At 38.7% G+C, this 24,914-nt stretch overlaps 1 protein-coding gene across 1 annotated transcript in view; it reads left to right on the top strand.

The window, feature by feature from the left end:
• FRAS1 (Fraser extracellular matrix complex subunit 1) overlaps positions 1 to 24,914 on the top strand; it is a 680,896-nt gene that overhangs the window by 25,767 nt on the left and 630,215 nt on the right. Inside the window, exon 2 of the mRNA XM_089676214.1 lies at positions 24,689 to 24,720. Within this exon, the coding sequence (XP_089532340.1) occupies positions 24,689 to 24,720 (32 nt within the window). The remainder of the gene's footprint in view (positions 1 to 24,688; positions 24,721 to 24,914) is intronic.

Consider the following 24,914-nt stretch of genomic DNA (forward strand, 5'->3'; position numbering starts at 1 on the left):
ACCTCCTCCCGTGCTCACATCTAGGATTTCTCCAGAGCCGCTCCCATCCTCTGGAACTTCACCCCAATCTGCCTGTTCTTTTCTTACTCTGTCTGCTTTTTGACAATCCCTAAAAACTCATCTCTTCAGGGAAACCTATCCCACCTCTGCTTAAAAAAGTTAACTTTTCTTTCTTCGTTAACTCATCCCTACACTTTTGTTAACTTTTGTAACACTTAAAAGCAATAAGCAAAAAGGAACTGATTGTTTAGCCATGCATGCCCATGCCATCACACTGCCTCCACCATGTTTTACAGATGACGTTGTGTGCTTTGGATCATGAGCTGTTCCAAGCCTTTTCCACATTTTTTTCTTCCCGTCATTCTGGTACAGATTAATCTTAGTTTCATCCAACCAAAGAGTGCTTTTCCAGAACTGGTCTGGCTTTTTTTGATGTTTTTTGGCAAAGCCTAATCTGGCTTTTCTATTCTTCAGGCTTATGAATGGTTAGCACCTTATGGTGAACCCTCTGTATTTGCTCTCGTGAAGTCTTCTCTTGATTGTAGACTTTGACAATGATACACCCACCTCCTGGAGAGTGTCCTTCACTTGTCTGGATGTTGTGAATGGGTTTTTCTTTACCATAGAGAGGATCCTGTGATCATCCACCACTTGTCTTCCGTGGACGTCCATGCCTTTTTATGTTGCTGAGCTCACCTGTGCGTTCTTTTTTTCCTCAGAATGTACAAAACTGTTAATTTGGCCACTTCTCATGTTGCTGGTATCTCTCTGATGGATTTTGTTTAATTTTTGAAGCCTTACAATGGCATGTTTCACTTGCATGGACAGCTCCTTTGAATGCATGATGTAGGTTCACAGCCATAGATTCCAAATGTAAATACCACGCTTAGAATCAACTCCAGACCCTTTACCTGCTTAATGGATGAAGAAATAATGAAGGAGTAACCCACACCTGGCCATGAAACAGCTTTTGATTCCATTGACCAATTACTTTTGATTTCTTGAAAAGGGGGGGGGGGCTACTTTTAGAGCTGTAATTCCTAAACCCTTCCTCCAATTTGGATGTACATACCCTCAAATTAAACCTGAGAGTGTGCATTTTCACCCATATCCATTATATAACTATAGGTTGAATATGTTTTGGTACATACCTGAAAAAAACTAAAATTGTGCCTGTATCCAAATATATATGGACCTAACTGTATGTCTAAATAAGTATCATTAGGATACACCTGTGTACAGTATAGAAAAGTACAAGTTGTTTTTTATGAAAAAAAAACCCCCAATACCATTTCTTAGCCGCAGCGGCAATGGTGCAGTGCGGCTGGTGTGCAGTACGATCTGGCTGAGCTTAGCACAGTGAAGATCGCACTGTTTCCTTTTTTTTTTTAAATTTAAAACAAACTTTATTAAGATGTCACAGTTACATCTCATAAAGTTAATTTGCCAACCGTGTGGTGCATTGCCTTTCTGTATGCAGTACTTTTTCTCAGTGCACCATGCCCCATCAATGCACTGGTGTGAAGTGGGGTTATCCATGCCTAGAACTGTGCTGGAATAGCCACCCAGTGCAAGCCCACCGGATCTAGTGTGAATATATTCTTATATCTAAAAAAAAAAGAGTTTTTTTTTTTAATTAGTTGTTCCAGCCTTCACCCTCTCATATCTCTGGAATATCCCTAAGTATGTATGGAGTATTTTGTGTCCAATGTTAAATGAGTGTTGAATAGGAATGAGAGAAAGAAAAAGTGAGAACAATATTATTGGTGACAAATCATTTTCATTTGTTATTCTTTGAAAAGTAGTACAAAGCATCTGACTGGTGACCATGGGCAAATTCCCATTTCTTTCTGTTTTGTTATGTGTTATTTTCCGGGATATGTAGTTCTTACCTATTTATTAACAACGCAGTAATTTCTTGTTTTATATAACTATACATTACCATACTGAATATTTGAACCTGGAATATGTCCTCCTTTAGTTGTCTATTTATTTTCCATGCATGCTTTAAATAGGATGTTTTGACTAAGCTATGCTAGATAGTCATCAGGCATGTGTGAACACTATTCACATGCCCTCTCTATTGAGCATGATCAGCTCCACACAACTTATTTACATCTGCAGGGCAGGGCTTATTATGATAGGTGAAAAACTCAGTCTGGAAACCAATTAGCTGTACAGGAAATTGTTCCGGTGTACTTAAATAATGGATGGCTTTTATTGTGTTTTTATGGTTTGTATTGTGTACATTGGAATGTTGTGTTCTATGAATGAAGCACCATCGTTAAACATGTTTTCATTTGTGGTCAGGAATTGGCTGAGGTGCAATGGTGAGAATATGTGCCTTGCCTGGAGGAATAAAATTTCAGCACATACTGGACCATATCTGCATTTCATAAAACTAATCATATTATCATAACTAACTGGGTTGTTTTATAGATATGCTGCAGCAGGTGCAGTCATTAATTACACAGCCCTTTTCGTGAGTGGTTGTCATTTTCCAGTGCTTCCAGCATAAAAGATATTTGGAAGAAATTCCAGTATTATTAAATTTTTTAGATATGTTGTTGTCAGTCATGTCATTATTTCATAACATCCAAAAAAAACTGTCCTGATACTTTCTTGTAATAAAAGGCAATAGACTCGATAGAAAAAAAAAATATTCCCCCTATACAAAGTATTGGCCAAACCTCATCTTGAATACGCAGTTCAGTTTTGGCTCACATTGTTAAACAACCCTTTCAGTTTAAAATAGAAATTAAAGGAAAAACATTTGTGTATACATATAAAAAAGAGTATAAATAACTTCCCCCCCCCCTTTATATAAGTGACCACATACACTCTGTTCTCAGCTGCATAAGAAGCTCAGATAACTGGGGGAGGAGAAACAGCAGTAAACTGATCTTCCTAGTGAATAGCTGTGCATGGGAAGGGGGGGGGGCAAGCACAAGCCTAATTATTGGATTAACTCCAAGCACAGCTAGAATACTGACCATGCTGTGCTCTCACACCTAGTATAGTCAGTTTTTAATAGGAAAGCAGAGGAAGCAATACAAAGAGAACAGGATACTTTTTCATACAAGTACATGGTACAGCAGGCACATATTGGGTTTATATATTCAATAAGGAAAATAATATTGTGGAGCTGGAAAGAGTGCAGAGAAGGGCACCTTAAAGCGGAGTTCCAGTCACTCCGTAAAAAATAAAAGCAGCTACAAAAACTGTGTATTGCTAGAGAGGTGTTTTTTTTTTTCATTGAAGAGTGCATGTGATCAGCACATGGCCAATCAGCACTGTCCAGACAAAGGGTCAGGGGGTTTCACATCCTCCTAGAGCATAAAAAAAACTCCTCAGCTGGAGTCACAAAACTGCTATAACTGCTGATGAGAAAATGTATTTAGCATTTTATATTTATTAAAATAATTGCATTTCCATGTTGTGTGTACTGTGGGGGACCAGATATAGTGAATGCAGGGTCCCGGGTTTAGTGACACTTTAAGGACCCCCTAGCAACCTCTGGATGAGCTAGCAGTGTGTACAATGTATTAAACTGATGTCTGCACCTGATCAAAAATAAATTGTACTACACACTTGAAAAATTTCATATTCTTAGATCTTTTAACATTTTCAGTATGGGTAGAAATTGCAGCAAGTTCCCCAATGTGTAGACTTTTGCTGTTTACTTTAAAACCACCATTCAGAATTGCCTGATCAAGGATCAGGGACACATTTACTAGTGACATGCATGTAAGAGAATCTACCTAGGCATTTCTATCATATCCCTAATGTCAGAAGAAAGGAGTGAACTTTTGCTTATGATGTAGCATAAGACAGAGATCAAGACTGTAACTTATTTTCAAAGTACTCTGAAATCCTCCTTCTTATGTCTGTCAATATGTTGATTAGTAACACATTTTCTTGATTTCAGCATTAATGTGTAAGACTAGGCAGATTATTTGTGCAGGAAGAAGTATTATAGCTTCTACTGACATTTTAAAGTGTTACTAAACCCACAACAGTAAAATCAGCCTGTATATGCAGTAAAGCATGCTTGTTATACTCACTGTGGAACCTAAGGGGTTAATCTTCTACATTCTGTAAAAACACTGTTTGATCCTTTCTTCTTTGCTCCTCCCCTTTTTCAATAAACCACCACTTATCTCCAGGCTGAACAGTAGGCATGCACATGCTCAGTTTGGTGTGTATTGCTAGAGAGGTGTTTTTTTTCTTGAAAGAGTACACGTGATCAGCACAGGGTCAATCAGCACTGTCCAGACAGAGGTCAGGGGATTTGTATCCTTCTAGAGCACAAAGAAAACTCCTCCTACAAGCTTTAGCTAGTGCTGGACTGGACACTGATAGAAGTCACAAGACTGTTCTAACTTCTGATGAGAAAAGGTATTTAGTATTTTATATTCACTAAAATAATTGCACTTCCATGTTCTATGTACTGTGGGAGACCAGATATAGTAGATGCAGGTTCCTGGGTTTAGTAACACTTTAAAGTGTCTTCTATGTTTTTTTTTCTTTTGTGTTCTTTTTTAGGCTGGTTTTACATTAATATTTCGTATAGCTTTTTGAAAACTGAAATTGGTTGTAAAGGCTGAAGGTTTTTTACCTTGCATGAAGGTAAAAAACCTGTGTGCAGCATCTCCCCAGCCCCCTCAATACTTACCTGAGCCTCATCATGATCCAGCTGTGTGAATGACAACCTCGGCTGTCCTGGGCCTCTGCCTCCTCATTGGCTATTGGCTCCTGCTGCTGTCAATTACAGCCAGTTAGCCAATGAGGAGAGGGGGGGGCAAACTGCGGCTCCGTGTTTGAATGTACACACGTAGCAGCGGGTGTCCCCATAGCAAGTTGCTTGCTTTGGGGGAACCCGATGGACAGGAGGAGCCAGGGGAGTCTGCGGGGGACCCGAGAATAGGAGGATACAGGTTGGACTGTTTAAAACCACTGCACACAGCAGGTAAGTATAGACATAATTGTTATTTTACAAAAGAAAAAATTAACCTTTAGAATCGCTTGAAGCTTGATATCAGAGCCAGTATGGATGCAGAATACACTCCTCACTTTTTGCCAAACCTTGGCCAAGGATTCAGTACTACTCAACCTGTCCACTCCAATATATATACAAATCAATAAATAAAAGGAATGCGCTAAATAATTACAAAATAGATGTGAAAAATATATAAAAAATTATATGAAAAAATTATTATAAAAATTGTTCATAAATCATTAAATATTCAAAAAGTCTTCAAATAATGTCCATACTGTGTTGAAGCCACCACCAAAAAAATTTGAATCACTCACCAGAGCTAAATGCTGAACAATTGAACTAGCAACAAGCACTTTTTGCTCTGGGGCAATATATGGCAGTCCAATTCCTGAATATAATGCTGTGCAAATAAACGAACTCTCCTCAGATAAATAGCCACCATTCAAGGATATAGGAAATTTCCAGGGATACAGCTCATCTTTCTTTCATACACCTCCATACCATTGGGACCATGTTTAAAAGGTAAGAGAAAAAAATCATGGTGCAGCAAGTTTCACACATGTAACAAATTTTTAATGAACAAATAAAACTCTCAAGTAAGGTGTCTGCACCGACAGCAGTGTTACAAGCATGGATTTAGGCAGCGGTACACGAACGTAACTTCGTTCACCATGAATCACCTCCTTTCAGATTCATAGACTGTCTCAGACGTTGGCATCCAGTAGGCCACGTCCTACGCATTTCGTCACCAACTACGTCATCACGGGGCGGTCTTGAACAATTTTTATAATAATTTTTTCATATAATTTTTTATATATTTTTCACATCTATTTTGTAATTATTTAGCGCATTCCTTTTATTATTTGTTTGAGCAAAAAATTAATTTGTGATTTTTTGAAGTGGAATTTGCTGCTTTAGAGATTTAGGGTGTGGCGCTTTTCTAAAAACACTATTGATATATACAAATATTTTCTGGTCCCCGCACCCACACAACAACCCCCAATCATCCTCACTCTTTCTACATTCTAAAATGCTAATAAATGCGCATTCCAATGTGCCCAAGTGCACTTTTGCTAGAAAGAAAGAGTGGCACCTATTAAAATACAAATATCCAGTATGAACATGAAAGTTAATTTACTCAAATGTTTATATAGTTCTCAAAAGTTTAGTTCCAGGAGCACAATGAAATTTATGCATATGTGATACTGTACCTGATGGGCTGCTGAGCAAGTTGAAAATCACTGTGAATTTACCCCAGGAATGTTCGATTCCTATCGCCCGATGCCCAGGACATGTAGTTCCAGGCGTCAGGCAGGTAGTTTTTTTCTACCTTTAGCCCTGCTGTGCTCTCCTGGGCTCTGCTTGCCCATCTGCGGCCCGGGACTGGCTCACCCACATCAGCTAGAGGGGAAGGAGGAGAACGGACACGTCCTCTCCTCTCCCCTTCTTGTCCTGACCCGGAAATGATGTTACGATGTCACCTCCGGGTCCCAGAGAGATTCCTGGAAGCCGGGAAAAAATGTAATGCGGTGTGATGTGTACCGCATTACATTCAGTGGAGCACAGGGCAGACATGCAGGGTCTTTTAGACCCTGGATGCCTCACTAAAGAGGACCTGTCACCAAAAAATCATCACATTTGGGACTTTGTCCCCTATGTGATGAAAAAGAAAAGTAAAAAAAGGGTTTTTTTTATTGTAAAAATTGAAAATTACACCCAAGCACATACCATCCCCCCCTCCCCAACAGTCCCCTCTACATATATGCACATACAAATGTAAAAGCACACTCTGGCGCACTTATGCATGAAAACGTTGATTGCGATACACATGTTACATATCGCCGCCCACGCTAGAATGGGAGCAATAATTCTAGCACCAGAATTCCTCCATAACGCTAAACTGATGACCTATAAGGGGCTTTAAAAGTGTCTACCTATAAAAAATATAGGGTACTGAAGTTCGTCGCCATTTCACGAGCGCACACAAATTTAAGGTTTGACAAGTTGGATATCTATTTACTCGGTGCAACCTCATCTTTTATATAATACAAAAAAATAGGGTAATTTATTGCTTTTTTGTGCCCGAAAATTAAATTACTTGTATTTTTTACTGAAATTTCATGTGACATAAAAAATTGTAACTACCACTATTTTATTCTCTAGGGTCTCTGCTTTCAGAAAATATATCATGTTTGGGGGTTTTGTGTAATCTTCAGGCCTAAAATAATTTTTTAAACGTGTGCAAAAAATGCAAAACCGGCTCTGGCAGCAAAAGGGATAAAGGATAAGCCTGACACTCCCCTTTCCTGAGGAGAAGTCAATCGGTGCTCTCCCCTCCCTGCTAGTCTCCGGGTGCGGTGCAGGAGAGGGGAGGGGAGGAGGAGATAAACAGCGCAATGGTAAAAATATTAAACGTTTAAGTCACCAAAAAGCCCCCCCCTTTTTTTTTTAAAAGCCCAAGACATTCCTAAAATCACCTCCGATTTAAATATGGTTTTGGTTAAAAAAACTATTTTTATCTGGACAAGAAGATTGGGGCACCGATTTAATCCCTGGACAAGTAGTTTTTTCAAACGTTTCCACACTCCTGCACCCCCTCCCTCTCTTCACTTCATCCAAACAGAGAATGTCTGTTATTCATTGAAAAACAACAGACAGGGTATCCTGTTAATGGTGGCAGTGCCAGGCAAGTGACCTCTGTGGTCAGTGTGTAGAGGAGAAGCCACTCACATAGGACCTGGAAGATCACGGCTATCACTGTAGAGTGCTTTTCAATTTCCCCAGCAGCCCATCAGATATTACATATACATACTTTCATTGTGCCAAGTTGGACCAGTGTAACTACAGAATGTACATCATTCCTGAAGTTCAGCTTTAAGCAACCAAATAGTTTCCTTTTCCCCAGATGTGAATGACCCAGAATGAAATGATCAGCCACTAACAGATTGCAGTTCCCTGTTGTCTGTTTTACTACTGCCAAGTCAGTAAAGCAAGGATTCATAAGATATTGTGATGGTCTATCATCAGCTCTTAGTTTGCACTTTGCACTTTTCCACTGAATGAACCTAATTGTAAGCAAACCCTTACTCATATGGTTGTTGTGGTTTAGTTTTGCTCTTTCAGCCTGGGTGAACCACAAACCATTGCGGGTGTGTATTTTAAGTTAACGACACCCCGAAATCAGTTTGCAGAATGTTGTGCAATGTGCAGAATCAGATTGCATAGGTGTGAATACCCATGTGATCCGATTCTAGTGCGGACCAAAAAAAGGGTCCTGCACCTTTTTGGTGCGAATGTGTTGTGATTTGAGCCATACAAACTGTATGGCTCAAATCGCACTGCACAGAATTCGCATGTGATTTCCACAGGAATGCAGTGCGGTTCCTGTGCGAATCACACGCGGTATGTTGCACCGCACAAGTGTGAACACAGGCTCAACCTGATAAATACATGTGATATTTGCCCTAATTAAGGATTTAGCAAGCTTTCTAAGCGGGAATATGGCTATGCTTTTGGGATTTGCTCTGTGTGTCAGTATTTTTCTGTCTTTGTTTCTGCTTCTGTTAGTATAGTTCTCATCTATGACCCTGACATTGATTTCTTGGTTTTGATCTGTGTTTTAGATACCTAAAGGACAGAAAGAGCCACTTGAGTTTCACTTGTCCTTTAACTCTGATGGAGAAGTTACAGAAACAAAAGCTTCTATTTCATGCATATAGTATGTCTTTATTTACTCCATCCACAATGTTTAACCCTTTCACTGCCAGAGCCATTTTTGCACTTTTTTTTTTTTTGCACACGTTTAAAAAATAATTTTAGGCCTGAAGATTATATAAAACCCCCAGACTATATATACTATATGTACTCTCCGCTCCTCACAAGACCTCCTACTCTCTAGTCCCCTAGTCTCCTCCTCCCATGCCCGTCTCCAGGACTTCTCCAGGGCTTCCCCCATCCTCTGGAACTCCCTACCCCAATCCATCAGACTATCACCTACTCTCCTCTCCTTTAGGCGCTCCCTGAAAACCCATCTCTTCAGGAAAGCCTACCCCACCCTCAACTAATTGCTGATCTCCTCCACTCTTCCTACCACTCCATCCCCCACAGCTATTTCCTCCTGTACTACTATCCCCTCCCTCCTAGATTGTAATCAGGGCCCTCTAACCCCTCGTGTATCGAATTGTATTGTTACTGTATTGTCTCCCATTTTAATGTACAGTGCTGAGCAAACTATTGGCGCTATATAAATGCTGTATAATAATAATAATAATAATAATAATATATATTTTCTGAAAGCAGATACACTAGGGAATAACATAGTGGTAGTTACAATTTTTTATGTCACACTATATCACTGCAAAATTTCAGTAAAAAACACACTAAAGTGAATTTTAGGGCAAAAAATGCAATAAATTATCCCGAATTTTTGGCAAAATATAAAAAATGGGCAAGTGGGGCCCGTAATACATGGAGGGGGCAACGTGGGTGGTGGAAGGCAGCACCATTACCAGGGTGTGTGGAGCGGTAGCACAGCCATCTAACTGCTTCCACCTGACAGGCAGGGTTCTGTCTGTCAGTTTATACATAATCCAGATGGCCGCAGCCACCAGATTATGTGTACCCCCTGTGTTGTCAGGTTCGTAAAATAAAACTAGCAGCGAAAGGGTTAAAAGCTTCTTTTTATGCTATTTTTAAAGAGAAGCAGTCACAAATTAACATTTAAAAGGGAACTATATTGGTTTTAGGGTCAATGTATTTTAAATGTTTGCAGTCATTTTTTGTTTACATGGAACATTTATTTAATAAATAAACAGTTAAAGGATAAGTTCACCTTTCATAACATGTTACATGTTATACCATATTTAAGGTGTAACATGTTATGAATGCACCGTCCCCCGCTCCCCCACTTTGATAGCCTGCGGGGGATCTCCCCCTTGCTAGCTGTTAAATTTTTTAAAAACATGGCTGTGTGTGGCTTCGCCCGCCCAGCCGCTTCGCTCATTCACTGTGTTCTGTGAATGAGAAAATACAAGTCCCAACAGCCTTAGTGGCTACTGCTGTGTAGTTCTCAGTGAACTACCACAGTGCTGTGGAGCTCTGTGGTAGTTCATTGAGTCTTCCTGTCAGTACATCTGCTTGCCAGTATTATTTATTTATTTATTTCAGGTACTTATATAGCGCCATCAATTTATGCAGTGCTTTACATATATTGTACATTCACATCAGTCCCTAACCCTCAGGGGGTGTACAATCTAAGGTCCCTAACTCACATTCATACATACACATACTAGGACCAATTTACTTACCAGCATGTCTTTGGAGTGTGGGAGGAAACCAGAGTACCTGGAGGAAACCCATGCAGGCACAGGGAGAACATGCAAACTCCAGGCAGGTGGTGCCGTGGCTGGGATTCGAACTGCTGACCCTAGTGCTGCCAGGTGGAGGTGCTAACCATTTAGCCACTGTGCTGCCCCAGTACATTCCATACAGGCAGGCAGATATACTGACAGATCTTCAGGAGACCTTCATGGCAGTAGCGATCTGCTGATTGCAATGCTTTACAGGCTTCTGCAACAAAAAATAATAAAGGCACAATTATTTACCTGCATTTATTATTTATTATATAAAGGTGAACTTATCTTTTAATGAAGAGTGTACCCATGGGTGCCTGAGAGCCTTACGGCCCTTATTAATACAGAGGACAGCTTGGCTTCTTACTTTGAGATGGTCTTTCTCTATGTAAGTTTCTTGGAAAACATGGAGGTATGGGAAAAAGAGTCACATCTCTGCTCCTTGAGCTTAGTATTTATTTTGAGCCTCAGCTACATACATTTGTAAGCAGGCTTTTTTCAGCAAAATAGCTAGTGTATTGTGACAGTGCAAGGGTCTGTCATTGTGGCAATGGTTAGGAAAAGGACACAGAGTTTGCATATTTGCTGAGTGCAGGTCTATGGAGCATTTTTTTTTTGAGAGAGTGTCTCTGTGTGGAGATAGATGCTGTGTGCTTTAAAGGTCTCAAAGCTGTGTGCATTCAAGAAGCCCAAGACTGTGTGCATGGAATACCCAGTGGTACTGCTGACCAGAGAGAGCCAGGTGGCTTGGTATTTTCATGTGTATTTTGGCTGGAGAAGAACCCCTGTGCGGGAAAGCTTGAGTTGGACTTTTGTTTTGTTTTTTTTGCCTTTTTTTTAATAAACAGAGATTGTCAGGCTCTTAAACATAGTTCCTGTCTGCCGTGGACTCACTCTTAAAAATGCATCTACCACTGGGTTAACATCCCCCATGTCACAGCATATAAACACTAACAATAAACTTCTCTTACTCCCTCCCTTTTGGTCTGTTAAGTTTATAACTGAAATTTTATTATATTTATTTATTTATTTCAGGTACTTATATAGCGCCATCAATTTACGTAGCGCTTTATATACATATATTATATATATTATATATGTTGGATAACTTATCACAGATTACTTGTTAGTCACCTCAGAAATTTAAAGCTGTCCCGTGTTTTCTCAAGGATAGTAAATATCCCTACCTTGGATATTGGTTATAACAGAACAGTTAGTCTTTTTGTTGTGGAGATCAGATGGGTTAGTCTGAGTAGTTTGGCAATAGAAAACTGGCAATGCTGTCAACACTCAGTCCACAAAATGATGTATGTTATCAGCCCACAAAAAGACTATTAAAGCAGTATTAACCCAAAAAAGAAAAATGTAATATATTTCAGCTTATCTGTTTTTAAATGTGGCTGTAATTGTTTTTTTTTTTTAATCCTTTCCCCTTATTTTCACTTGGTGATCCAGCCAGTAAGTCTGTTATTTTTCAGTTTCCTTTAACAAAACAAACTGTCCAACAAAGGTGTCAGTTAGAATATTGAGGCAAACCATTTACCATTGACAGGGATGCTTACAATGGTCTGCTTTTATTTATGAAAAACCTTTATTCTAACTGTAATTCCTGTATATTTAGAAAGTTTGTCTAAGCTGGTGTAAGTTATTTAACCATTTGTCCTCCAGAGGATATACCCCCCGGCATGACCAGGCCATTTTTTGCTGTTCGGCAGTGCGCTATTTCAACTGGTAATTGCGTGGCCATGCAATGCTGTACCCAAATGAAATTTATGTCCTTTTTTCACACAAATAGAGATTTCTTTTGGTGGTATTTGATCACCTCTGTGGTTTTTACTTTTGGCGCGATAAACAAAAAAAAAAGACCAAACATTTTTAAAAAAAAATATTTTTCACTTTTGGTTATAAAAAATATCCAAGAAGCTCAAAGTTAGTCATAAATTTAGGCCAAAATGTATTCTGCTACATGTATTTGGTAAAAAAAAAAATCTCAATACATGTATATTAATTGGTTTGTGCGAAAGTTATAGCATCTACATGGTATATATATTGTGATTTACATAGCATTTACTTTTTGACTGCCTTTTACATTTCTTGAGGTGCTAAAATGCCAGGGAAGTGCAAACCCCCTCCAAATTACGTCTTTTTGGAAAGTAGACCTCAAGGCATGTTGAGTCCATGGAACAATTTATTTTTTGCCACACATTTTGTGAAAATGGCACTTTTTTTTGTATTACACAAAGTTGTCACTGTAATGATATATTGCTCATGCATGCCATGGATATATGTGGAATAACACCCCAAAAACATTCTTCTACTTCTCCCGAGTATGGGGATACCACATATGAGAGACTTTTTGGCAGCCTAACTACATACAGGCCCCCAAAATCCAATGACCACTTCCAGGCTTTCAAAGGGCATATTTCCTCATATCACTTCCCCACTACCTATCACAGTTTCGGAAGCCATAAAATGCCAGGATAGTATAAACACTCCCCAAATGACTCCTTTTTGGAAAGTAGACACCCCAAGGAATTTGATAAGAGGCATGGTGAGTATTTTACAGATAACATTTTTGTCACAGGGTTTTGAAAAAGAAAAGAAAAAATAACTTTTTTCCAAAAACGTGGCAACAAATGAGATCTGCAAAATACTCAACATGCCTTTTAGCAAATACCTTGGAGTTTCTACTTCCAAAAAGGGTTCATTTGGAGGGGTTGCTTCTACTATCCTGGCATTTCAGGGCTAACATTAGAAGCTTATGCAACACATCAACCACTCTTGGAAGACCAAGCCTTTTCTGACACTTTTTGTTCACATGAAAAAACAGTTTTTTTTACTAGAAAATTACTTTGAACCCCCAAACATTATATATTTTTTTAAGGCAAAGGCCCTAAAGAATAAAACAGTGGGTGTTGAATTTTTTTACCTCACACAGTATTTGTGCAGCGATTTTTCAAAGGCAAATCTTTTGGGAAAAATACACTTTTTGCACTTATAATGCACAAAAACACAATATATTGCCCAGTTGTTTGATCAAATATAAAATATGATGTTACAGCAAGTAAATAGATACCAAACGTGACATAATTTTGTTTTTAATATTGCGCATGCCCGTGCAATGGCAACAAAGTATATACATTTTTATTATCGATAGGCTACGCTTTAAAAGCCTTTACAGGTCACTGATTTATATTTACACGGGAGATCTAGTGCTAGAACTACTGCCTTCAATCTGACGTTCGCGGTGATACTTCACATGCATGGTGTACCCGCTGTTTACATACCGTCACGGAGTCAACGCTTGCACAATTTTTTATTATTATTATTATTTTTACAATGTCCCTTTCTTTTTTCTTTTTCTTTTTAATCACTTTTATTGCTATCACAGGGAATGTAAATATCCCCTCTGACTGCAATAGACATTTGCAGGTATTCTTTTTTGAGAAATCTGTGGTCTATTAGACTCTAGATATTTCCTCTGCCCTTACATCATCTGATCTAACCAAGATCGGATGCTTTCCCAATTTACTGTTTATATCCTTCGAAACTGAAGTGATGAAATGCTCGTAGCTTCCGATTTCTTAGACTATAGAGATGTTTGGAGCCATTCCGGGCTCTGATCAGCTCTATGGTCAGCCAGCGGATCTGCCGGCTGCATTCTCGGATTCCCAAGAAAATTGTGGAAAGCGGCGGGGGTAATGTCCCTTCTCACTGCTTGTAAAAACAATTCAGCAGCTAATTGGCCATTAGGATTGCTTTTACATGAAAGCCGACCGCCAGCTGAAAAAAACTATACCAGGATGATGCGTGTAGCTGCAGGCATCATCCCGATATAAAGACTCAAAGTTCAGCGATGTACCAGTACATTGTTGGTCCATGTTGGGCATATATGTGACAGCAGAGAACATGGGCATATGATGAATCGGGTCTGTGGACCAATAGGACCGCTGTTCATTCTTTTTTGTAATGCCCATGGTGAGGGTTAGGGCCAAAAAGGTTTTAAATTCAGAAACCATGATTGGTTTCTATGCGAATTGTCTGGCAAGAGCTAAATTTGGGTGGGCGGCGATGTATTGTTGTGCGTATAAATTGCTTTGGCCCACAATCAATTGCTACAAATCTTCCGTGAAAAATAGTGGAAGGGCTAAACACTAGTGCTGGCAGCGAACGGGGCCAATCCTGCTAACACTGAATTTTTGGGGTCACTATACTAAGCAGGCACTACTTCTGTTCATGATCATTATATTGATCCGTAAAAACACTATACTAGTGATGGGGGCGATCAGCAACCTATAGCAGGAGTGTGATAGTGTGGAGGCAATCTAACGCTAGCTGACCATGGCTGGGTGGGGCGTTTACTGACCCTGATGTTATCTGATGTGAAAAGTGGCAGTAATGCAGTGGTCAGGGAAAATTTTTATATACTGACACTGTATGAAATGATTTAATGTTATAGTACATACCAACTTTACATTTATACACTAGACTCGGCATATGGTCCTGTGTCTGCAAAACTGATTCCTCAAGCCATGCGGAGTGCTATTAAGCATACTCAGTCTGCCGACCAGACACAATTTTCTGGAAGCCCTAATAGGATATATTTTAATGCATTCCTATTTTTCTTCAGCAATTAGTTAGAAATCAGTTTTGCCGACACAGGACCATATACCGAGTCTAGTGCATAAATGTAAAGTTGGGTATGTACTATAACATTAAATCATTTCATACTTGCACCATGCGGACATGGAGTCTCATAATGTATGATCTCCATGCCTGGCTTCTAAAAAATGGTGCCATAGCATCCCTATATAAAGAATACGTGCGGCATGTCTTCCAGTCATTCCCCCTGATGAAGCCACATGACTGATGGCATAACGTGTAGGGGAGGGGCTTTGACGTCACAACGCTCGATGGTTCCATACTGACACCAGCTGGCATACATAGGATTTTCACAACTGCCAAAACTCAGGAGGATATATTTTCTGTACAAAACGGTTTATATACAAGATATCATGTGAGTGCACTACCTTTTATTAATAAAATGTTATCGAAGGATAAAACACTATGATCTGATTATTCCTTTATACAAACCACCATGGGAGGAGAACCTATTGATGAAGTGAAGGGGATCCCATTCAGCAGGATACCATCCCATCCACATTTGGTCCAATTAAAGGGACACAAGCCTTTTATGACCTCACTTAACGGTTTGGTCATATTTTTGAGAGCACAACCGGTGGGGTTGCACGCAGTTTTAAGTTATTTCACACAAGAGGTGAATTAAGAAGCAATTAATTTATTCTTTATTGCACTAATTGTTAATAGGAGCATGTGTGCATATATAGGTGAATAATTGATTTGATAATAATATTGTTAACAAGTGGAGCTCATCACATTCTTGAAATTTATTATTGATTAGACACACTGGTATGAGTATGTGTTAGGTGCAGGCGATCCACTAATTAACACATTGTATTTCTTAAATTTATTTGAGTAGCTCACAATTTCTGATGATATATTTTGTAAAATGTAGTGCTTTTACTCGGTGCATATAGTGCTTTTACTCTGTGCCGTGTTCTCTCTTCTCTCCCTGGACTGACCCGGGAGGGGGGGGCGCAGGCGCATTCACACCCCAACACAGGAAGCGACGTAAGATTACATCGCTTTGCCAAGAGCTGCTCGCCCGCAAAATGTGGGTAAGCGGTTGGCAAGTAGTTAAAAACAAAAAAACCTTTAAAAAATAACAAAAACAAAAGTCTCGATATGATATATTTTTTTTTTAACATTCTATTTTTTTAATACCTTTATCAGAATAGTACAATATTACCACAGTAACATTGTACTATTGTGGGGGTGATCAGGGATTTTTTTTTAAATTTTTTACACTTTGCTTTGCAGCAGAAATAAAGATCATTTCTCCTGTAATGCAAAGCTTGCTGTCTTGAACCTAACTCATTCATGAACTGTCATGAATGAGTTAAGTTTTTGACAGCTGAAGATAGTGATCTGTGATTGGCTGGAGCTGGTCACATGGTACAGGATGCTGTGATTGGCCCCATGTATCATTTGACAGCTGTGGGACAATTACAGCTCACTAGGAGGAGAAGCAGAGCTGTTATGAATGAGATTGATTCATAACAGCTATGCTTACATTGTGATCATGTGATCATATAGCGATCACACGATCACCGGGTCCTGTTCACCAGGATCTTCATTCCGCTATGTCAGCAGGGGGAGCAATGCGCGTCTGTGTTAGAACAGCCAGAGCGACATACGGGTACTTCACTTTGCCTTTAGCTGTCTCCCGGTCGCAGTACAATGCGGGCGGTTGGTCGGGAAGAGGTTAACTTATTATTGGAGACAAACATAAATTCTCAGTTAAAATAAATCTGTGGGTGGGATTTACTAAAGCTGATTCACTCAGAATCTTGTCTTGTGCACCTGTGCATAGTAGCCAATCATCTTCTTACCTCAGCTTGTTCAATTAAACTTTAGCAAAAAAAACCTGTAATTGATTGAATAAATGCAGAAGTGCACGAGATTCTGCGTGTACCAGCTTTAGTAACTAAACCCTTGTGTAAATTATCAGTTTGCTAAATTGTTGATTTTCTGTTAAGCCAGCCTTGTAATCCAGATACCCTTGCCAGACAGCACAGTCAGAACTCTGATCTTAATTTTCTCTACTGATGTTAAAGTGTGACAGCGTCTATGGAATATATATAATAAAACGTCCAATGCTGGCAACCCTCCCCCCCCCCCATCCCTTGCCAGTCTTTTATTTACCTGTCCTCAATCCAGAAAGATATTACCCATAAAGGTGCAAAACCACTTGTCAAAATCTTTATATGAGCTGTTACTTTATAGTAATAAAGCTTGGTCAAGGACTGCCCTAGTCTGTTATTGTATTATACGTTGCAGCAGCTCATTGATGAGGTCATCCTTGTGCTCTCTCCTCCTATCTGCAAGCTCACTTTGTTAGATCGACAGCCCTGCAGTAGTGCAATTCAGTAGAGCCTGTCTGGCTTAGAGTTATGCCCCTTCCTCAGCTGATCTGGGTTTGCTGTATAGCTGTATATAAAGTCAGATGAAGATAGTATTTAAAGATACATTTGTTTTTTTTCCCCAATTAATGCATAATTGCTATAAATAATTGTTTTTATATCCACCCACATAATATTGCCTTATTTTATCAGTTTGTGTATTTTAAAGTAAGTTTTGTTTTGGTAATAAAGACAGTGACACATTCATCCATAAATTCATTGCATTAATTTAGTAGCTTGAGTTAATTAAAATTATTACTATTAGTATTCGTTTTGTGTTCTCCCCCATTCTTGTTATGGCCATGATTTGTGACAGTAGCTGTGCTTCTGTAACAGTGACAACCTGAGATCAAATATATCTTTGGCTTACTGAAAGCAATTTTGAAAACAAATACCTCTTAAATCTGGATAAATGCTGTCAGAGAGGGCTCTGAATAACCCATTGATTGTGGTCTGCACCTGGCTGACTGCAGAACATAAAAGTAGTGAAATATGGGGAATATCTACTAAATGGTGATTTAGGGAATATGTTCGCATGCCGTCGTTACAGTGTCCTGTTACAAGCCAAGTCTCACCAAGGCACTGATTTTTCCATACCTTTGCCAATATATATTTTCTAGAAGATCTGCGTTTAAAAGAAAGCAAAATGAAGAGATGTCATTGTCAATTCTATATTTAACTTGTGTTTCAAATGATGTACACCACACCTTTATTGAGGAACATTTTTAACTTGTAACCATAATCCACAATCTAAATTCCCAAAAAGTTGGGACACTTTAAAATCTACATAAAAACAAAATGCAAGTATTTGAAAATCTCATAAACCCATATTTTATTCACAGTAGAAAATAGAAAACATATCAAATGTTTAAACTGAGAAAATGAACCATTTTAAGAAAAAAATAAGGTATTTGGAAATTGATGGCCACAACACATCTCATAAAAGTTGTGTAGCATCCTCTCTTCTTTTAACAACACTGTAAATATCTGGGGAACTGAATAGACCAGTTGCTGAAGTTTTGGGAGAGGAATGCTGTCCCATTCTTGCCTGATAAAGGATTTAATCTGTTTAACAGTCTACTGTCTTCTTTGTTGCATTCTTGGTTTAGGATGTATCAAATATTTTTGTTTAGTGAAATGTGTGGACTGCAGGCAGGCCAGTTAAGCATCTGGACTCTTCTACTACGAAGCCATGCAGTTTTCGTAGGTGCAGTATGAGATTTAGCAGTCTCCTTTTGAAATATGCAAGGCCTTCCCTGAAAAAGACGTCTGGATGGGAGCATATGCTGCTCTAAAACCTGGATACATCTTTCAGGATTGATGGTGCTTTTACAGAAGTGCAAGCTGCTCACTCCATATGCACTAATGCACCCCATACCACCATGCAGGCTTTTAATCTGAGCACTGATAACAAGCCAGAAGGACCCTCTCCTCTTTAGTCTGGAAGATGCGGTGCCTATGGTTGCCAAAAAGAATGCCAATCTTCAATACGTTTGACCACATTATAGTTTTCCACTTTGTAGTAGACTATTTTAAATGCACTTTAGCCCTGAAAAAGACAGCTGCGTTTCTGGACCATGTTTAGATATGGCTCCTTCTTTGCATGGTAGCATTTTAAATTGCATTTATGGATGGCACACCAAACTGTGTTAACAGACAGTAATTTTTGGAGGTATTCCTAAGCCCATGCAGTGATGTCCATCACAGAATCCTAACTGTTTTTAATGCAGGGCAGTCTGAGGGCCTGAAGATCATGGGCATCAATGGTATTATGTACTGTAGATTTTTATTTCTGTTTAGGGAATTTATTAACATTTCTAAAAACTTTTATTTTCCCCACAGCCGCCAATCAGATTCATACATGCCCTAGAAAATAACAACTGAAAGCTAAAAGTTTGAATCTGATTGAGGGCTGTGGGGAAATAATGTCGGTTCTTTGTAGTATCTTTACAGATGGAAAGAATCTGGCAAGGGTTATAACCCTCCCTTACTTTATCCAAAATGAAGAAAAAAAAAAAGTGTTGTATTCAGTTCTATTTTAAATCTAAGATGAAATATATAGATTTTATAGTGTGGGAAGCAATGATTGAATGCCAGGATGTTTGAGAGACAAAGATTTGAACGGGCTGTGCCTGAGACCCGGGACATTAGATGCTTATACTACTGAAAGAAGTGTGTAGCTCTAGTGCTGTTTATTTTATGTCTTTATTCAGTGTATGACTGTCAGTCTTTCCTCAGCACTTTATGGATATGTTATTGAATCAGCTCAAGGATGTTAATACTCTCCTTTCATTATCTTGTGCATCTTTAATTGGGTCATGTTTATTTCTGTTTTATGCAGCAGTTGTTTATTTTAGAAACAGTATTTTGTATTTTATATTTGCATTCTGAACATGAATAATGTTTTTGAATATGCAAATACAACAAATATATTTTCCTTTCCAAATAGTTACTGTACTATGGTGGGATGTAGCAGAAAATGAGTTTGGAGCAATTTATAACAAGTCATCAATGTCTTAGTTATACTTTTTCCAAACATCTTCCTGTTAGAAATACTCAAAGCCAGCATAAAGAAATAAAGGCTTATATACCCTCAGAGGGGAATGTTGTAAATAGGCTAACCAGCTAAGTGACCTTTAAATGGCAAGTCACTTTACTTCACCGTACCTTGGGGAACACACAAGATCCTTTTGTCTTGAGTGATAGTATAAGTAGTACAGAATCACAGATAAAGCTACCCATAGAAGAAAAAAAGATAATCATTTGATATAACTGATATCTATATAAACATAAATCCCATATAATGTATCCTTACATGGTCAGTCATGTTGAAAAAAGACACAAGTCTATCTAGTACAAATGACAGAAAAAAAAGAAAACCTCCATATACAGAACTCTATACCCTCAATTGATCTAGAGAAATTAAGAAAACACTGGTCCTATTTCCCCCAGCAGGCAAAAAACTCCTTCCTCATCTCCCAAAGGTAATCAGATATTGCCTGGATCTACAATCTCAGGTGTTATTACTGCCTAAATAATGCTATTATCCAGTTGTATTTTGTGCATTTGGGGAATGTATCCAGCACTTTTTAAAACAATCTTATCAAGGTGGCCAAAACTAGTTCTTGAAGGAGTCTATTCCACATTTTCACAACTCCTACTGTGAGAAAGCCTTTCCATATGTGGAGCCAATATCTATTTTTCTCCAGGCATAAGAGTGCCCCTTTGTTCTTTGTAATGAACTTAAAGTAGATAACTCAACAGCAAATTCACTATGTGGACCACCTATGTATTTGTACATGGTGATCATATCTCTCCTAATCACTATTTCAGCTAATCCAGTTCAGCTAATTTTTCATCATAGCTGATCTCCTCTATGCCTCTTATCAGTTTGGTTGCCCTTCTCTGAACTTTATCCAGTTCTGCAATATCCTTTTTGTGAACTAGTATCCAAAACTGAACTGTATATTCCAGATGAGGTCTTACTAATGCTTTGGATCATTTTTAAGCTCATCTTTTATTCATCTTCTATTAACTTGGACCACCGAACACCCACCAAACAATAGCCCACCACCAGCCTGTGGAATTCATTTCTGCTTGTGTGAGCTCTTATAGCTTTGTTAAAAAATGTTGTTTTTAGGTGGGTGTTCAGTGTTGGAAGCTAATATGTACACATTATAGCACCCTACATTACACATTGCCCTTCTCCAGCAGTGACAGGTTTACCCTCTAGTCACCGTTCTGTCCAACATTACCACCATATTCCCCACTGCTTCTTTCCGCAATGATCCTCTTTGGACAGCCATGGAAGATTTAACCCCTGTACGCATACACTTATACTTTGTCCTCTGCACCCTGCTCTTGTCTTGGCATGCCAGCAACTTAAAAACATAACAGCTATAGACAACATCTTAATTGGTAATGTGCAGCTGCTCGATGTCTCGTTAAAAGACTTTATGAAGCGCAGCACAGCCGCATGTCATTGCACTGCACAGTTGTGATGTTGTATATGGCTTTTATTGTTTTGACATTTTATTAAACACACTAGATGAGGAATTTTCTCCATGCTATTTTTTCTCACACAGCATTTTAAGTTTTACAACTGAGCATCTGACCAGAGACCTCAAGTTAGTAGCAGCTGAGAGGAGATGGAGATTGCTTGTGATAAGAGTCATGTGATCTGGAGGATTATGCTCATACATGGTAAAGTCATGGACCAGAAGATTTATGAACTGGCACTGAGTGCATTGAAACCAACCTGTAAGTAGGCTTATACCCTTGGTAAGCAGAATTTAAGTGGCAGTTTGGTGGTGAAGGATAGAAGATGTGGAGAAGCACAGATCAGAGTTTTCATTGTTTGTGGACACTTTCTTACTTTGGTGTTTCTATCCACAGTTGAATGTAATAAATCAGAGGGAAAGTACAGTGTGATACCAGTAGGGTCCCATGCACACTGGCATCAAAATACATGCATTCAGATGTATTTCAAGCCAATTTTTAACTGCATAAGAAAGCATACAATATTTTGCAATGACTGAATTCACACCTAAATGTTCAGCATCTTCAATCTGCATTCAGTTTAGCTGTGTTTACATAAAGAAGACATTTCTGTGTTCCAGGATCTTTTTGTATGGTTTTCTGCAACTAAACGCATGTAAACGCAACTACATCTTTTGTTTATCAATTTCTCCTGCTTAAATACGTGTTCATGAGGCCTAGATGAATGAATAATACATAGCAAGAAAAATAACTGAAGTTAGAAAGGGAACTCCCATCAAGATATAAATAGTCAGGAAACTTAGGTCATGTTATATAGTTATAAAGTTTTTATTTACAATGCTGTGAAAAAGTATTTGCCCCATCCTGATTTTTCTTTTTTTGTATATTTGTCATACCTAAATGATTCAGATCATCAAACAAATTTTAATATTACACAAAGATAACCTGATTAAATACAAAATGCGTTTTTTAAATGTTGATTTCATTTATCAAGAGAAAAAAGCTGTCCAAACCTGCCTGGCCCTATGTGAAAAAGTAAGTGCCCCCTAATGCTCATAACCGGTTGTGCCACCCTTGGTGACAAGAACTGCAATCACGCATTTGTGATAATTGGCAGTGAGTGTTTCACATCGTTGTGGAGGAAGTTTGGCCCACACTTCTTTGCAGAATTGTTTTAATTCAGCCACATTGGAGGGTTTTGGAGCATGAACAGCCCGTTTAAGGTCATGCCACAGCATCTCAATCTGATTTAAATCCAGACTTTGACTAGGTCACTCCAAGACCTTAATTTTGTTTTTTTTAGCCATTCAGAGGTGGACTTGCTGGTGTGTTTCGGATCTTTGTCCTGCTGCATAAGCCAAGTGTTTTAGGATTATGTGGTAGAGCGCAGAATTCATGGTTCCATCAATTATGGCAAGTCGTCCAGGTCCTAAAGCTGCAATGCAGCCCCAGACCATCACACTACCACCACCAAGTTTGACGGTTGGTATGATGTTCTTGTTATGAAATGCTTGGTTAGTTTTATGCCAGATGTAATGGGACGCACACCTTCCAAAGAATTCAACTTTTGTCTCATCAGTCCACAGAATATTTGCCCAAAAGTCTTGGGGATAATCAATATATTTTTTGCAAATGTGAGACTAGCCTTTGTGTTCTTTTTTGGTCAGCAGTGGCTTTTCCTTGGAATTCTCCCATTGTTGCCAGTCTCTTTCTTTTTGTTGAATCATGATCACTTACATTAACTGATACAAGTGAGGCTTGCAGTTCTTTAGATTATCATTATTATTATACAGGATTTATATAGCGCCAACACTTTGCGCAGCGCTTTACAAAATGACGGTAGACATTACAGTTACAATACAATTTGGTACAAGAGGAAACAGAGGGTCCTGCTCGTTAGAGCTTACAATCTAGGAGGAAGGGTTGAGTGATACAAAAGGTAATAGCTGTGGGGGGGATGTGGTTCTGGGTTCTTTTTATGACCTCCTGGATGAGTCATCATTGTGCTTTTGAAGTAATTTTGAGAGGCCAGCTACTCTTGGAAAGGATCACCACTGTTCCAAGTTTTCTCCGTTTGTGGAGAATGACTTTGAATTCCTTTAGATCGCGACATGATGTGTTTCTTTTTTAGATCTTTTTGTGTGCTTCACTTTGTCAGAAAGCTTCTATTTAAGTGATTTCTTTATTCAACAGGTCTGCCAGAAATCAGGCCTGGGTGTGGCAAGTGACATTTAACCAAAAAACGTGGTTAATCACAGTTCATTTATGATTTAGCAATGGGGTACTACTTTTTCACATAGGGCCAGGCAGGTTTGGACAGCTTTTTTCCCTTAATAAATGAAGTCATAATTTAAATACTGCATTTTGTATTTACTTGGGTTAACCAAGTAACTAAGAAAAAAAGCCAAACGATGGCTACAGCACAGTCACCTAGTTCTGGGAGGGCATCCATGGTGATTAAATACCACCAAAAGAAAGCTCTATTTTTCAAAAATAATTTTTTTCTAAAAATTTAGTTTTGGGTACAGCATTGCATGTCAGCGCAATTTTCATTCAAAGTGCGACAGCGCTAAAAGCTGAACATTGTCCTGGGAAGGGAGGGGGTTAAAGTGCCCGGTAGGCAAGTGGGTAAAATTTCTTTGATGATCTGAATCATCTAAGTGTGACAAATATGAAAATAAAAACCAGGAAGGGGGCAAATATTTTTTTCACTGCTCTGTAGAAGTGCTAAAATATGCCTGCAGTGAGGGTTGAAAAATTGGATGGATGCCGCTGCATGTGTGGATGACAAATTGTTTGATCAATCTCCATTGTGTACTGCAGCGTATAGAATTCACCATGAGGAAGAAGTCCAGTAGCACAACAGAATGATGATATAACTATATCACATATACCTAAAAACAACAGTGTTCTAGTCTACGTAAAAAGAACTTCTCAATCTGGTGCCTTGGTACAGTATACATACATAGTCTAATTAAAATTCAATTAAAGAAGAATTCCGGGCAAAGTTATTATTTTCCCATGCAGCGGGGATGTGCCCACACTGCATGGGTTAAATGCTCGTTTTTGTCTATGGGCTCGGAAAGCAAACATGTACTTGGCTAATCCTTTTTAGATTGTAAGCTCTTCTATTTCCTACTGTATTGAATTGTATTGCAATTGTACTGCCTGTAGGGGGGGGGGGTATAGTCATTTACATTAAGAACAAATGTAATTGTTCAATGTTCATGTCTAAAAAAAAGATATACTGTATAATTTAGTTCCAAAACTTATATGTCGTCTTTACTCTCTTACAGGTGCCTGTGTCTTCCAGGGATCGCTGTTTGCGGTACGTCAGCTTACATATCAGCTCTTGTCAATTTTTTGGTTTGCTCAGTGGTATGAAAACATTTTTCTGTGCTCATTATGCTAGATTATTTAGGTGATATTAAGAATATTAGGAACATTTGTTAGATTTAGATTAGAATTGGATGTAAATTCAATTCATCTGCAGTTTCTAAAGAACAGAATAAAGTCAGAGGA

Source organism: Staurois parvus, unplaced genomic scaffold, assembly GCF_062004578.1.
Source record: "Staurois parvus isolate SC_StPar_1 unplaced genomic scaffold, SC_StPar_1.0 ptg000013l, whole genome shotgun sequence".
Classification (NCBI taxonomy): Eukaryota; Metazoa; Chordata; class Amphibia; order Anura; family Ranidae; genus Staurois; species Staurois parvus.